Below are 14,442 nucleotides of genomic sequence, written 5' to 3'. Positions count from 1 at the left end.
ACTTGGGCAAGTCGCTTCACCTCTCTGAGCCTCTTCAACAAGGATATTAAATAAGTTGGCAGGCGCCAACACACTCGGCAAATGTGACCAAATGACAGCGGTTTACAGGGGCCACTACCCCAGGCCAGACGCTCCTTGAGGCGCCCCACCTGTGCTACCTGTGGAATCCTCACGATGCCCATCACTGCCACTTCTTCTGTGCATTGGTGGCTGGCAGAGCCTGGGGCTGGACCTAGCTGCGATGGCAGCAACTGGCTTCATGACATCTCGGCCACCGTTGCTGGGTGCCTGGGTCACGTCCCCCGTGGTCTGCGTGAGGCCAGCCAAGGCATCTCCTCATTAGGACAGGGTTGGGGCGCCACTCAGGAAAGACCCCTGTATCTACTGCCCACCCGCCGAAGGACCACTCACCAGGATGGTCGTGACCACCAGCGTCTTGTTGGCCAGTGTCTGCGACAGGTTGATGTCCAGGGTGGTGGCGTTCATGGCCAGGGTCCGGTTAGAGTACCACACCCCGATCTGCGGCAGAGAGGGTGCAGTCAGCCCAGGCCCTGCCCAAGGATGCCTCAGCCCCGCCCCGCACCGCCCCACCCTCACCCCAGCCCATCCGGGCGCTGGCGTTGCCCTGGGCCTGCTCACCTCACGGTGGCCCTGCCGAGCCTTCTCCAGGATGCGCAGGGTGTAGTTGGTCCTCTGCCCTTTGCTGTTGAACTCCACCCGCCCGGTCAGCCCGTCATACTCTACCTGGCAGGGTGGGAGGAGGGCAGAGGGAGGGGTGGCAGGGGCCCAGAGGGGAAAAGACGGAGGGGGAGGGGACAAGAGGGAGGGGGACCAGGAAGGACCACTGTTAAACGAGCAGGACAACAGGCCGGCAAAGGAGAGAAGGCAGAACACAGGGCAACGGCGGCAGCACTGGCAGAGGGAGGCCAGGTGGGGAGGGATGGACGGCAGAGCGAGGCCCCGGGAGAGCAGGAGGCGGGGTGAGGTGGGGGGAGAGGGCAGGGGGCCACAGGTGGACAGAGTGCCCCCGCCTGAGGCAGGCCGCCGCTGCGCCCCCTCAGCCCTCCCCGCTTCCGGCTCACCATGCGCAGGTAGTTCATGAGGCTGGTCCCGTGGGGCCAAATGTTGGCTGACGTACAGGCCAGCGGCTTCACGCCGATCTCCTGGCTGCGGTTCAGCTCCCGGACGGCGCTCACCACCACGTGCACAGCGTCAAACATCAGGGCAGCCGACAGCTACAGGGTGGGGGGAGGCAGAGGAGGCGGGATGGGAAAGAGATAGCTCAGTTGGGGGGCCCCCAAAGCCCTGGGGTGCTACCTGCAAGCCCTCAGAAGACTCTTCTCTCTCCAGGAACATAAAGCCATGCAGGGCAGGAGCGAGGAAGGGTTTCTCGGGGAACAGAGGTGACCGTGGGAAGGGCGTGCCTGCCGCCCGCGCCGCTGAGGGAGCGGCTCTTCCTGACCGCGTGCGGCCTGTGTTCTGGGAAGGGCACATCTGAGAGGGTTGGCCTGGATGGCCAGCTGTCACCGCCACGAGGGGATGTTGGCGGGCACAGGAATCTGTGTGTCTGTGTGGCTGATGTGCGGCGGTGTGGGAGCGACAGCCAGGGCCCCTGTCTGGGTGTGATGTGCCTGTTTATCCACATACTATAGGGTGGACTCGATATGCAGGAAGCAGGACCCTGTGAGTCCCAGGCCTGGCAGGCAGGCGGTTCGGAGCTGGAGGTCCTGCTCTGCTACTTCCTGCAGAAGGTCAAGTCCTCACCCCTCTCTGACCCTCAGTTTCTGTCAGTTTCTTCCCCTAGAAAGCTGGGTTTATCTTTGCCTCCAAGTGCCTCTGTGGGGATAAGCGTGATAACGGATACCCAGAGCTCAAAACAGTGCCTGGCACAGCGAGGCTGGACACACACTGGCCACCGAGCTGTGACGGACGAGGTGCGTGTGTTTGGGAGAGCAGCTCTTAGCCAGGTGGGTGTGAAGGCCTGAATGTCCCTGTGGCACAGGCAGGTGCAGGGGTGCCCCCCGCGTGGATCAGTGTCTGTGTGAGTTTCTGTGCACACAGGGGTGTCTCGGTATCTTGGCGTGTGACTAGATGTCTGTGAACAAATACACATAAATATGCACCATTTCTACGTTTGCATTTATTCGGCGTATATTATTATCGGACACCTACTCTGAGCTGGGTGGTTTTAGGTGCTAGGGATACATTGGTGAACAAAACAGACAAAAACCTCTGCCCTCGTGGAACTTACAACCGAAATATCTGTATCGACATCTAAGCAAAATATAGAGCAAGCCACATGGTGATTAGATACGCAAAGACAGGTGCTATGGAGAAAAACCCGGCGGAGAAGGGGGCTAAATAGAGGGTGGAGTGCCACTTTTTAAAAAGGGGGGGCATCTGAGCAATAGCTGGCGATGAAGGAGCAGGTTGCTGGTTCTCTGGGGACATGCACGTGCCGCAGCGGGAAGAGCGTGTGCAAAGGCCCTGAGTGCGCGTGTGCTGGGGTGGGAGAGGCTTGAGGTGGAGAGGAGAACAGGTCAGGCCTAGCTCCAGCCGCACAGTGCGGCCTCGTGGAGGGCCTCAGAAAGCAAGTGGGGCACCCAAGGGTTCCGAGCACAGCTGACCGAGGCCTGAAGGGGCCCTGGAAGTGTCTGTGTGTGGCAGGGGTGGGTGGGTGGGAGGGGTGTGCCGGGGGCAAGGGCGCAAGCTCACCGCGGGGCCGGGGTAGGTGCTGGCATCACAGTTCTCCCTCCAGGACATGTTGAGGCTGCGCACAAACTCGGGGTAGAAGGGGTGCGAGGTGTTGAACATGGAGAAGCCCAGGATGTTGGAGGAGTCCTCCACGATCCCGTCCAGGTGCAGGATGGGGAAGTCCTGGGACCAAGAGGAGAGCGTGAGGCTGGGGCAGGGCCCACGTGGGGCAGACGCTGCAGAAGGAAGCGGGGCCCATGGGGGTACGCACCATGGTGGTGAGAATGTACTTGTAAAACGCTGAGGTCATTCCCAGCTCCGAGGCCTGGAGAACACGGGAGGCAGAAAGGAGGAGAAATTGAGAGAGGAAGAGAGATTTATTTTATTTTTATTTGCCTTTTTTTTTTTTTTTTTTTTTTAAGGGCCGCACCTGCAGCATATGGAAGTTCTAGGCTAGGGGTCGAATCAGAGCTACAGCTGCCGGCCTCCACCACAGCCACAGCAATGCCAGATCTGAACTGCGTCTGCGACCTATACCACAGCTCACGGCAATGCCGGAACCTTAACCCAAATGAGCGGGGCCAGGGATCGAACCCACGCGCTCATGGATACTGGTTGGATTTGTTTCCACTGCATCACAACAGTACCTCCACCCTGCAATTTTTAAAAGCACTCAGCAATGAAAGGCAGCTAACTTACATCTCAAGATTCTTGTTTTGCATCCCTTTCTCAAAGCTCGAGCTGTGCCAGGAGTGCCTAATTCTGTCCCACTATGATCATTAGAACATTAAATGGCCCCCATCTGTGTTGCCTTTGTGGCAGGAGCTATCATCAAATGGGTTATAACAGGACAGAAAATTGCATGAAAGTGATCGCTGGCCACTTGGCTCACATAGAAGGGGCAGAACTCTGCCCCAGGCCTGCCTTTCTCCCTCTGGAGCCTGAAATCTTTTCTCTAAGCCATCTGCCTCAAGGGCCTGTGGATTCTGTCCACACTTCTTCCTCTAAGCTACGATCAGCAATGCCATATGGTTTTAATTGAAAAAGAAAAAAATGGAGAAAAATAAATAATGCAGATTAGATTATGAGGATAAATTTAGAGCACTCATCCACAATGAGTGTGGATCACTGGCGGATGGCATGGGACCAGCCCATGACGGAAGGGGCTGGCCCCGGCCCCTCCTTGAACCTGTCCATTACCCCCGGAACCCCTGATTCTTCATCCTCAAAATAGTATCGTACCTGAGCCCCGAGGATGGGGTGAGAGCCAAATGACAGATGCAAAGCACCCCAAGCAGAGCAGGACAGGCACTTGTTAAAGACAACAAGGAGCTCCCACTATGCCAGCATTTATTCAGCCAGGCCCTGTCCAAGCACTTCCCCACCACTGCCACAGGAACCCTGACAGGAACCCACTGAGGCAGCAAGTAATGGGAAAGAGAGGAGGCGAGCCCCTGGGGCCTAACCAGGGCTGCAACGGGGAAGCGGCTGAGCCGAGGGACTAAAGCGCATGGTTACTGCGTGAAGGTAGGAAGCAGGTCTCCATGTTGCCATGTGACCACTGAGGCCCGTGGCCATTGGCTATCCTGCTCTGTCACCCCGTGTTTCGGCCCTGACCCCGTAGGGAGTCAGAGGCGGGGGGAGGGACCTACCTTACGGAGAATGAGGTGGGAAATGGATGCGTTGGCATCGATGATGATGGTGGACACCTTGTCGTCTCGGATCTCCTTGAGCAGCGGCGTAGGGTCCCGGCTGTCATCTAGCATCCTCACTGACAGCGTCTCCTTGGAGATAAGGAAGCCACGCACCAGTTCCTCCAATCGCAGCAGGCCTGAGGTGGGGTAGGGCCCTGGGTTAGAGCCCCTCCGTGTGCCCGGACTGGGGCGGCCAGACCCTCCTAAGACGGGCTAGCTGGGGGAGGACGAGGGCTCGCTCAGGAGATGGGGTGGCTGTCTGGAGTGCAACTGGCTCTCCTGGGGTGCTGGGCCCAGCCACCTGATGCTTGGGTCTTCCAAAATTAAAATCCCCACTGAGACCTCCCCTGACCTCCAGACACCTGTTGCCTGCCACCCTTCTGCCCCGTCCCCCTAGGACACGTGACAAGGACCACACACATCATACATGCAGAGCTGCAATCCATGCTTCTCACCCAACTCACCACATCTCACCCGGTCAGTCAACTAACTCCAGCTTGCCAGTGGCTCGGGCCAAAACCCTCGAGGGCAGCCTGGCCTGCCTCTCTCACACCCATGGCCAACCCAACGAGGTGCTAAACACACCACATGGCATCTCGCCATCACCAACGTCCTGGCCCCAGCCACTGCCCTCTCCTGCCTGTTTCAATAGCCACGCTTGCCCCTGGAGAGTCTGTTGCCCATGCAGCAGCCAGAACTGCTATAAAGCACATGTGCTCCTCCTCTGCTCCAAACTTGCTGGTTCAGAGTGAAGGTTAAAGTCCTCAGCCTCCAAGGCCCCACTCCCACTGCCCGCTCACCTCATTATCTCCCTGACCCCATCTCCTCTCTCATCCACTCAGCTCCGGCCACGCCGGCCTCCTTGCTGTCGCGCACACACGCCAGCTGGGCTCCTGTCCTGTGGCCTTTGCGTTGGCCGTTCCTTCTGCCTGGAACACTCTCCTCCAGATCCTACACAGTTCCCTCCCTCACCACCTTCAGCTCTTTACTCAGAGGTCACCTCCTAATGAGGCCCACACCCACCTTTCCATCGCAAATCATACCCCCGACCCCTCTCAAGTCCCATCCTCCTCCTCCATTTGTCCACAGGACTTCGCACTTGTGACTATATCACACCTTATCACGGTCATTGGCCAGCTCCTCCCGCTGGAATGCAGGGTGGACAAGGGCAGGGGTCCCAGCCTGGCTCACCCACTGCCACGTCCCTAATTCCAAGAACCACGTCTGGACCATGGCAGGTGCTCAATAAATTCCTTTCGAAAGAGGAAGTTCTCCTGGAGCTTACCGAGTCCTCTCTCCCCAGCTGCTCACTCACAAACCTGCCAGCCTCCCAAACGTCTCCACCTGAATGTCTCAAAGACACCTGAGACCCAGCATCTGCCCTGAACTGACTGTCGCTTCCTTCTTGAGCAGGAACTGGTCACCGTCCATGGCCCCACACTCCCCCTCCCTTCACATCCACTCTGGCTCCTCCACCCCACTGCCACCACCCGAACCCTAACCAGGACCATCTCCCCGCCTCTAGCTGCTCCCCCCGCAGCATCGTGTGTCACTCTCCAAGTCTGCTCCCTACAACGCAGCCAAAGAGCCGGGAGAGCTCTCCCTGCAGCACCCTACCCTGCCCTGTGTGGGCACTCTCCACAGCCCCCATTATGTTCAGGGTAAAACTCAAGGCCCCAAGGGATTGTGCCCTGTCTCCACGTCCTGCTGCTTCATTGCTCCCACGCTGGAAGCATCTCTGAGCCTCCACGGGCCTTCGCCTCTGCCCAGCCATGCCCCCTGCTCAGAACATGCTCCCCCTCTTCTACCGCACCCCAACTCCTCCCCACCCCTCAGGTCCAGCTTAGAGGTCCCTTCCCCTGGAAAGCAGGCTCTGAACCTCCCAGCCAGGGGTGGAATCACCTCCACTCAGCTCCTGAGAGCACGCATCACTCCCCATCACAACTGCTCAACCACCAGGTCCTCCAGTGGCCCTGGGGCTCCATGAAGTCAGGGGCCACACCTAGAGCTGTTCACAGCTAAACCGCTGGGACCGAGCGGGGGCCTTGCTCCTAGCAGGTGCTCTGTCACTACCTGCTAACTAAACAGTCACTCCGAGGGAAAGAGGGCATGTGGAACCAGAGGGCTGCAGTCCTGAAGGGGAAGGGATGGTGGGGTCTGGGAGAGCCCGGGCCTGCGTACCCCAGGCGTTACAACCTGGAGCACTAATGACAGTGGGAGCCTACATCTCCTGGGAAGGGGAGTTTGGGGGAGTAGAAAGCAAAGCATCCAGTTCTCCTCCCTCACACTCGGCCTTGGCGCAGATGAGGCTGGCCGAAGGGTAGTTGAAGGACTTGAGGATTCGGGAGACCGCCAGGCTGACGTCCTCATTACTGGGGTACAGGCTGACAGAGGCGAAGCGAAGGTACTGCAGACGGGGCGTCTCCTCGGGACCCACCTTGATGTGGGGGATCTGAACAGAGAAGGACCTTTGCTTCCATCCCGCTCCCCCGGCCCGAGCCCTCACCTCCATGGACCCGCCCCCTTGACCCCGAGCTCCCGCCTCACCTCCTTCTCCCCACAGATATGGCTCACGGTGGAGGCAGAGGCCGGGCTGGAGGAGGGCCCCAGGACAGACACGACCCCCTTGGGCAGGATCTGACACACTGTGAGGGGTGGGAAGAGACCGCAGATTCAGGGACCTTCTTCCTCCTCTCTGACCCCACCCCTCAGGGAACTGCCTTGGAGAGAACCCGACACTCCACAGGGAGCTGCCTGATCCTCCACCTGGGACCCCCGAGGCCTGATCCCACCCACTGGACAAAAGGAGGGAGACAGGGAGATAGCAGCGGAGGGCTGGGTCAGACGAAGGGAGAAACATTGAAGAAATGAAAAAGAAACACCAGGGACCACCGTCTGGCTGCAAATCCAGTGCCTGGCTTCTCAGCCTTCATCCTTCTTAACTTCTTCAACCACGGACAACCCGAGGTGCGTCCAGCACCCTCTGAACCCACACTGAGGTCCCCTCTGAACGCTGCACCCCAAACCCCATCCCTCTATTGCATTTACTTGCTCCTCTTTCTTCCACTTTCTTTTCCCTTAAATGTGTGTGCGTCTCAAGCCTGGGAGGCAGACAGGAGCCTGTGTGTTTGCCGGCCCAGGCCCTTCCCATGCCAGAAGCCCAACGTTTCCTCAGGGAACCACAGCCTCCCAGGATTGACTGCAACCCCCCCCCAACACAGGAGCACAGAGCCACACTCATCCTGGTCACAGAGATCGGTTCAGAGATGGGGACAGGCTCAAACTAGGCCACCAAGAGCCTTCCTTGGGTCTTCTGCTAAAACGATCACCGGGTTTGCTAAACCGGTGCAATGGAAGTTTTGAGCAGTTGAGACCATCTTGCCGCCAGCTGGGGGAGGGCATTCCTGAAAATGAAGCCAACGTGGAGAAAAGCAGGACTCCAAGATGAAGATACAGAAATTCCTGGAACATCAATTGAACACCGGTATCAAGTCATGCCTGAAACAATCCTGGGATCTCGTTTGAGTACCTGGATCCAACCAAGCCTGAAATTAATCCTTAGGCCTTTTGGTGACATGAGCTAGTAAGTTCACTCTTTTTCTTAAGGCAGCCTGAGTTGGGTTTCTGCCATCCAGCTAAAAACACGGTAACTAAATGTTTCAGCTTCCTCCACGCTTAATCCTTCCCCTTGGGTGAGGGCCCCACCATCTATATACCCCAAATACCTGGGATGGTCCTGGCCTCCAATCTTCCTCCTAGCAGCCAATTAGTCACTACGTCCTGTCTCTTTTTTCTCCTCAGATTTTCTCACCTCTGTCCCCTTCTCTTTGACTCCTGCATTCCCATCCTACTTTAGGGTTCTCAACTCAGGCACACACAGCCTCTCACCAGCCACCCAAGTCTAGCCTCCAGATTCCACTTCCACCACCTCCCCATTCCAAACCCATCAAGGATTCCCCACTGCCCACAGGTGACGGTGGCTTCTTCCAGCCTGACTTCCAGGCCTGCTCGAGCTGCCTGGTCCATCCGCCTGGCCTCGCCTTCCACTGCCCAGTCACACTCCAGCCCAGAAGTCTCTCACGATCTCCCCGAACATGCCTAAGTGCAGGCGATCAGGATGGGTGCAACCCCATACCCTGCCCCCTGGTTCCCAATACTCAGCCCTCCCCTCCGCTACAGGTTCAGACCACAGGCACCTGCCTGCAACAGCGCCCGCCTCCTCACCCTCCACCCCAGCCTCTCAACTTGTGTTCAGTGTGACACCAGTCAAAAAAGTCCAGGAAGCATTAGATCCTTTCTGTCACTGTTCGGAAACACGCATGAACAAAACAAAGGAAGGAAATCCGTCTCAAACACGTCTGAAGGCAGCATCTCCCGAAGGTCTACGACCTCAGCATACCTGCTCAAGGGACACCTGTTAACATCTGCTCAGTCTGGGAGTACTCAGCAAAGATGCGAGCACCCCGCGGCTGGCGTACCTTGAGCAATACCTTTCTACATCCCGCTCGCCTTTCAGAGCTCAGCCTCAGCTTCTCCAGAACACCTTTGCTGTCCCTGCCCCTGAGGTCCCCTGGCCTCACAGTCTGGGTCCCTCATTCCTCAGCTCTGGGGACTCAATGTCCCGGGCCAGCTAGGACATTTATCTTTCCAATGAGGCCCTCAGCTCCTCCCAGGCAGCACTGGGACTGGCGCTTCCCAGCGCCCCACACCCAGCAGCACCACCTCTGGAAGGAGAGGGCAGGACAGACACGAAAGGAAGCAGCAGATGGAGCCAGAAGAGAACGTGGTAAGCTGAGGCGGCCGGGGCTGAGGAACGCACTGAAGGCCCCCAGCCGCCAGGCCTCACCCCACGCCCCCTGTGGCCCTGCTCACTGGTGTCCGTGGTCTCGTACTGGCTGTCCCGCTGCAGCTCGAAGATGTCTACTTCCACGCGGGCCTTGGCTGGGACCTCGATGATCCCGTTGATCTGCTCCCGGGCCAGGGCCAGGGCCAGACGTTCGCCACGGCCACACACTGTCTGGTCATCCAGGATGGCAGCTGAGGGGACACAGGAGTTGGGGACCATACTCCTGGATCCTGAGGAAGGAGGGGCTGGGCTCCTGGAATCCCGGGCTCTGAGGGAGGGCTGGAGAGGAGGACCAGGGGTCTAAACTCCTGGGTCCAAGGAGTGGGAAGGAGCTGGGGGCTGCTGGGCTGGGGCCCAGATTCCTGGGTCCCAAGGGATGAGCAGGCCCCAAGAAAAGCCCCGGGGCCTGGTGAGAGGGTCTGCGAGGAGGCAGGGGCGGGGGGCTGCAGGGCCTCACCCATGCGCAGTGATGAGAGCACCTGGCAGCTGGGGCTGGCGAAGGCAACAATCAGCAGCAGCAGCAGCTCAGCCGGCATCTTCCTCCCCTCCTCATGGGGACGCAGCTGCCGCGGCCCCCACTCGCCACCTGCAGGGAGACCCCCAACCCATGGGGTGAGTGCTGACATAGGGGTATCTGAACCCCCGTGTGGACTGCTGGATGGAGTGGTGACCACAGAGATCAGAACATTGTTGGTGAGCTCTGAAGGGCCCTGAGGGCCACGCTGAGGGGGGATGCTCAGACTCAGGGGAGCACTAACAGGGAGAAGCTCACAGCACTCGGCACTGGGTGGGAAAAGCACTGCCAGAGAATGTTCACAGCCACCAAAACCAGAGGGAGGCAGGATAAGACTCTCAGGTAACAGCAAATTCCAGGGACCATCTCCACCCCAATAGGAAACCAGGAAGTGCCACCCCCAACTAGTCCCGCCACTGTCTCTGGGCAGGCAGCTGTTACTAGGCAACAGAAATCGGCTGGAGAGGATGCAGAGGTTGCTAGGCAACCCCACCCCAGGCCTCACTTGCCACCTTCCTGACGTCCCTGCTTCCCACAATTCCACGGGGAGAGAGGCCTGGACATCCGGGGTCTGGAGGGGAGAATATCCGGGAGTTAGGAAACTTGGGAAGAGAAAGACACATGGAGACACACAGATAGAGACAGGTGGACTGACCCAAGGCACCTAAGGGGCTGAAAAAGAAAAATTTACAAAGAGTAAAGAGAGAAAGAGAAAGAAAGGCTGCGGGTGAAGAGGATATGAAAAGACTCAGGAAAGGAGGAAGGGAACATATGCCAAGATATTAGGGAATGAAAAAATAATACAAAGACAAGAGAATGGGGGTAGTAATGGAGAGAAAGAAACACAGGAGGAGAGTTATGGGGAGATAAGGCTAGAACAAGGAGAGAGAAAAAAGGAAGAGATGGGAGATAGGGGTCAGGGAGAAGGAGAAAGGGCAGGGCAGGGACAGGGAGGGAGCTGGCAGGCAGGAGAGAGGGAAATCAAGACACAGGAGGGACACAGAAGAGAACAAGAAGACAAAGAATGGAGAGAACACACAAACCCACTTGAGATGCCACCAGAGAGAGTTGGAAGGGCAGAGTGAGTAAGGCAGGGGTGCACTGTCTGCCAAAGCAGGTGCCAAACTGCAGCCCCCCTGCTCTGGGGGAGCTGAATATTAGGGGGAGATGGTGAGTCTTTGCTCCCCACCATTGCTCCAGGTGCCCCGGCCTTCTGGGGGGTGACCCCTGGGCAGGGATGAGTTTGGCTAGATGCATAGCTTCCCCAGCCAAGGGCCATGCCTCAAGGGGAGAGACACTTGGGTTTCCACGGGAAAGGGTTACTGAGAGGCCTGGAGTGCAGGGAGGGGAGCCTGTGGGGCTCCCTGCAGCCCACTCACCCCCAGGGAAGGAGCTCTTAAGCTAATGAGATGGCCAATGAAACCTGCTCATAGGGGGTAGAGGCACAATGCAACACTTCAGACTGTCCCCTGCAGCCAGAAAACCCCTAGACCAGGGCAGCAGGAGGCCTCGTCAGTCCCTGCTCCGCCTCTGACGCCCAGGTGACCTTGAGCAAGTCCCCTCTCTCCTGGGACTGCTGGGAAAGACAAGCTGGGGGTGGAAGGGCATGCTGGTCAGCTCAGGGCCATAGACTGTAATTTCCATCTAAGGTGAAGACCTGTCAAGGGTGGAGGAGCAAGGGAAGTAGGGAGAGACCAGAAGGAGAAATGACAGCAGGGAGGGGTGGAGCGCAGGGCTAGAAAGGCAGGAGTGAGGGGGTCAGCCTAAGACACCAGGGACTTCTGGAGGCAAATCAAGGAGCAGAGACTAGAGCACAAAAAGACCAAGAAAGAGACAAAGGCCAGAGGGCAGGGACCCACAGGTGGGAGACACAGGTGGAAGCTGAAAGAGATAGTGCAGGGACAGGACTGGGGGCAGCAGGTAGCCACAGAGGCACAGGAAGGCACAGATAGAAAGACAGACCAAAAGGAAGTAAGTGGGGCTAACTGAGAGAGGACACACAGACATCGCCTGGAAGTAAGACACCAAAGGGGACAGACAAGCCGGAGAGCATGAGAGAGAGGAGCAGGGACTCAAGACTGAGCCCCCCAGGGCCCAGAGACTCAGGCAAAGCCAGATAAAGATGGAAACACAGCAGCTGAGTGAGCAGAAAGGGCCCTGCCAGGGGAGGAAGACAGAGGAGTGGGCAAGCGAGAGAGACTGCAAAGGCGAGAAGGCAAATGGGATGAGAGAGAGGGCAAAAAATTAACAGGTACAAGAACTGTGGGTAGGAGAGAATTGCAAAACTGTGGGTGAGGTAGAAAGAGAGAGAAACAGGGAGAAAAACGTACATGAGAGCCATGCAGCTTCTCTATAGAAGAAGGGGACAGAGATAGAGAGAGATGGACTTCCAACCATGAGAGAGAAGGCGTGAGAGTCAGGGAGCGATAACGGATGCGGGAGGAAGAGGGAAGGACCTGGCGGGGCACAGGCAGGCGCCAGGGCAAGCGCCCACACTGCGGGGTGGGGGTCTACACAGAGGGGCATCCACTCATAGCACCTTAGAAGGGGGGTGGGGTCCATCCCAGAGCCTGCAAGCCCCAAGGCAGGCAAGGAATGGAAACCGGAGGAACGCAGAAGTGGGAAGAGAGAATGGGGGGGACCTGCAAGGAAAAGGCAAAGAGGACCATGGAGGGGGGCAGTGGCTAAGGAGAGAGGGATGGAGGAGGCAGGACTCAGGGTGGCTCTGAGGGAGGAACGCAGAAAAGAGAAGGAGACTCCAGGCCCAGAGTTAGTGAGGGAGGCAGACAGGTGAGCAGAGGCACATGCAAAGCGAACAGCGGACAGAGGGCAGTGGAGAGAGGGCTGCAGCGGGCATGGGATCCTCCCAGAGAGAGAGACGGGAGTCAGGGGAGTTCTGAGAGAGCAACAGAGACATGTTGAGAAAGGGTTGGACTAACAGCAAAGAGAAAGAAGTTGGACAGAGTCAGAGAAAGACCCAAGAGACACATGAAGACTCAAAAACGGAAAGACACTTCCAAGAGATAGTGAGCAGATGGGATGGGGCCCGTGGCAGGCAGAAAGGCTGAAGCTCAGAGGAAAGGTGAGGCAGAAACAGAGTGAGAGAGCAGAGCCGGTCACCATGGGACCAAGGCTGGAGCAAGCAAGGGCGGAGACCTGCCAGGAGTCCCGGAAAAGGAGTGAGACCGCAAGTAAGAGCCAGTCGGCCCCTCAGGAGCCCACGAGCTGGGGGCTGGTGGGGGCAAGGCTGGGCCGGGTACCCAGAGGAAGGGGTGAGGAAGGCCGAGGGGAATGGAGGCTGCGAGCGGGAGCGTGCAGGGCAGGCCCTGGTGGGGGAGGGCATTTGCCGGTCTTGGGAGCAGGGGAATGTGGCCAGGCTGCCATGAGCCCAGGCTTCCAGGACCCAGGCCCTGCCCCGGCCCCCCAAACCCCCACCCCCGCCTGCAGACACTCACGGATCCTGGTGGGACGGAGGGCTGGGCTCCCTCGAGGCCCGAGGATCGACGGGGAGACGCTCTGGCGCTGGGTGGTGTGGCTGGGGCGGGGGAGAGGGCAGTCCACGGGGGCCCCCTCCCCCGCCTCCGCCGGTGGCCCTCAACTAATCCAAAACGGGGGCTCCTGGGGAGCAGGGAGGAAGGACAGGTGGAAAAGGAGAGGGCGGGCCAGGAGGGGAGGAAGGGGAAAGGAGAAAATGGAGGAGGGAAGGGGAGAGAGGAGAGGGGGAAGGAGCAAATGGAGGGGAAGGAGGGAGGAAAGGAGGGAGGAAGGTGAAAACGCAAGGGAGGGGGCACAGGCAGAGCCGGGGGAGGGGGAAGCCGGCCCGGGCAAGGGCCCCCGCCCCCTCCCCTAGCCAGGCCTGCCTGGGGGGCCTCGGGGGGCGAGGACTGGGTGGAGACAGGGAAGCCGGCCATCAGGAGAAGTGGGGGAGGGGAGGGTGTGTTGGGGGGAGGGGGCCACCCCTTCCCCCCTCCCCCCTGGAGCCCTGCCCTGCCCTGATGAGGCTAGGGCCTGGAGTCCTCAAGCCCTCAGCCCCCTCGGGAAAGCATGCTGGGGGTGGGGAGAGGCTGAGGAGTGGAAGGGCTGGCAAGGATGGGTGCTGGGAGACCCGCCGCCGCTGACCAGGGGGCGGGAGAGGTGGAGGTGGGGAGGAGAGAGAGGAGGAGGGAGGGGAGGATGGAGAGAAGCAGGTGGAAGAGGAAGGCAGAGGAGGGTGGGGTGTCCTGGGGGCGCCCAGCGCAGGGCCTCAGTGGAAGGGCCTGGCCACGGACTCCTGGTCCCCAGTGAGGAGCGGCAGCCGGCTCCGGATTCCCAGTTGGGCCTGCCTCCCTGCTGCTGGCTGCCACCGCCACCACCGCCGCCGCCACCACTTCTCCTTCTCCCCTCTGAGGCCACCGCCTGCCTGCCCGCCTGCCGCCCGCGCTGGGTCCTGGAGCGCAGGGGGGCGGGGGAGAGAGATGAAGGAGGGAGGGAGGGAGACAGGGAGGAGGACGGGCAGGAGGAAGGGAGGGAGGCAGGCAGAAAGGGGGAGAGAGAGAGGAGAGAGGAGAGAGAGACAGAGAGAGAGGAGAGAGAGAGAGAAAGAGAGAGAGAGAGAGAAGAGAGGGAGGGAGGGGAGCCCTGGGAGAGGGAGCCTTATTGGTCCTGACTGGGGGGGGGGGGCACGAGGAGAATGCTGATGAGGGGAAGGCGCTGCA

The 14,442-nt window shown here is 59.1% G+C and overlaps 1 protein-coding gene across 8 annotated transcripts in view; it reads right to left on the bottom strand.

Moving 5' to 3' along the window:
• The window catches only part of GRIK5 (glutamate ionotropic receptor kainate type subunit 5), a 60,986-nt gene that overhangs the window by 42,649 nt on the left and 3,895 nt on the right, over positions 1–14,442 (bottom strand). For 3 of the 8 annotated variants that reach the window (XM_021094431.1, XM_021094435.1, XM_021094436.1), the window contains exons 1-11: positions 13,204–14,261; positions 9,692–9,820; positions 9,261–9,425; positions 6,936–7,033; positions 6,675–6,840; positions 4,347–4,525; positions 2,966–3,019; positions 2,716–2,877; positions 1,083–1,235; positions 640–744; positions 412–519 (exon numbers count right to left, since the gene is read on the bottom strand). In XM_021094431.1, coding sequence (XP_020950090.1) covers positions 412–519; positions 640–744; positions 1,083–1,235; positions 2,716–2,877; positions 2,966–3,019; positions 4,347–4,525; positions 6,675–6,840; positions 6,936–7,033; positions 9,261–9,425; positions 9,692–9,770 — 1,269 coding nt within the window. In that variant the 5' untranslated portion in view covers positions 9,771–9,820; positions 13,204–14,261. Of the gene's footprint in view, positions 1–411; positions 520–639; positions 745–1,082; positions 1,236–2,715; positions 2,878–2,965; positions 3,020–4,346; positions 4,526–6,674; positions 6,841–6,935; positions 7,034–9,260; positions 9,426–9,691; positions 9,821–13,203; positions 14,262–14,442 lie in introns of those variants that run through there. The other 5 variants (XM_021094432.1, XM_021094434.1, XM_021094433.1 and 2 more) reach the window with 3 other exon arrangements.

This window comes from Sus scrofa, chromosome 6, assembly GCF_000003025.6.
Source record: "Sus scrofa isolate TJ Tabasco breed Duroc chromosome 6, Sscrofa11.1, whole genome shotgun sequence".
Taxonomy (NCBI): Eukaryota; Metazoa; Chordata; class Mammalia; order Artiodactyla; family Suidae; genus Sus; species Sus scrofa.
This window is presented reverse-complemented; position numbering and strand designations above follow the sequence as displayed.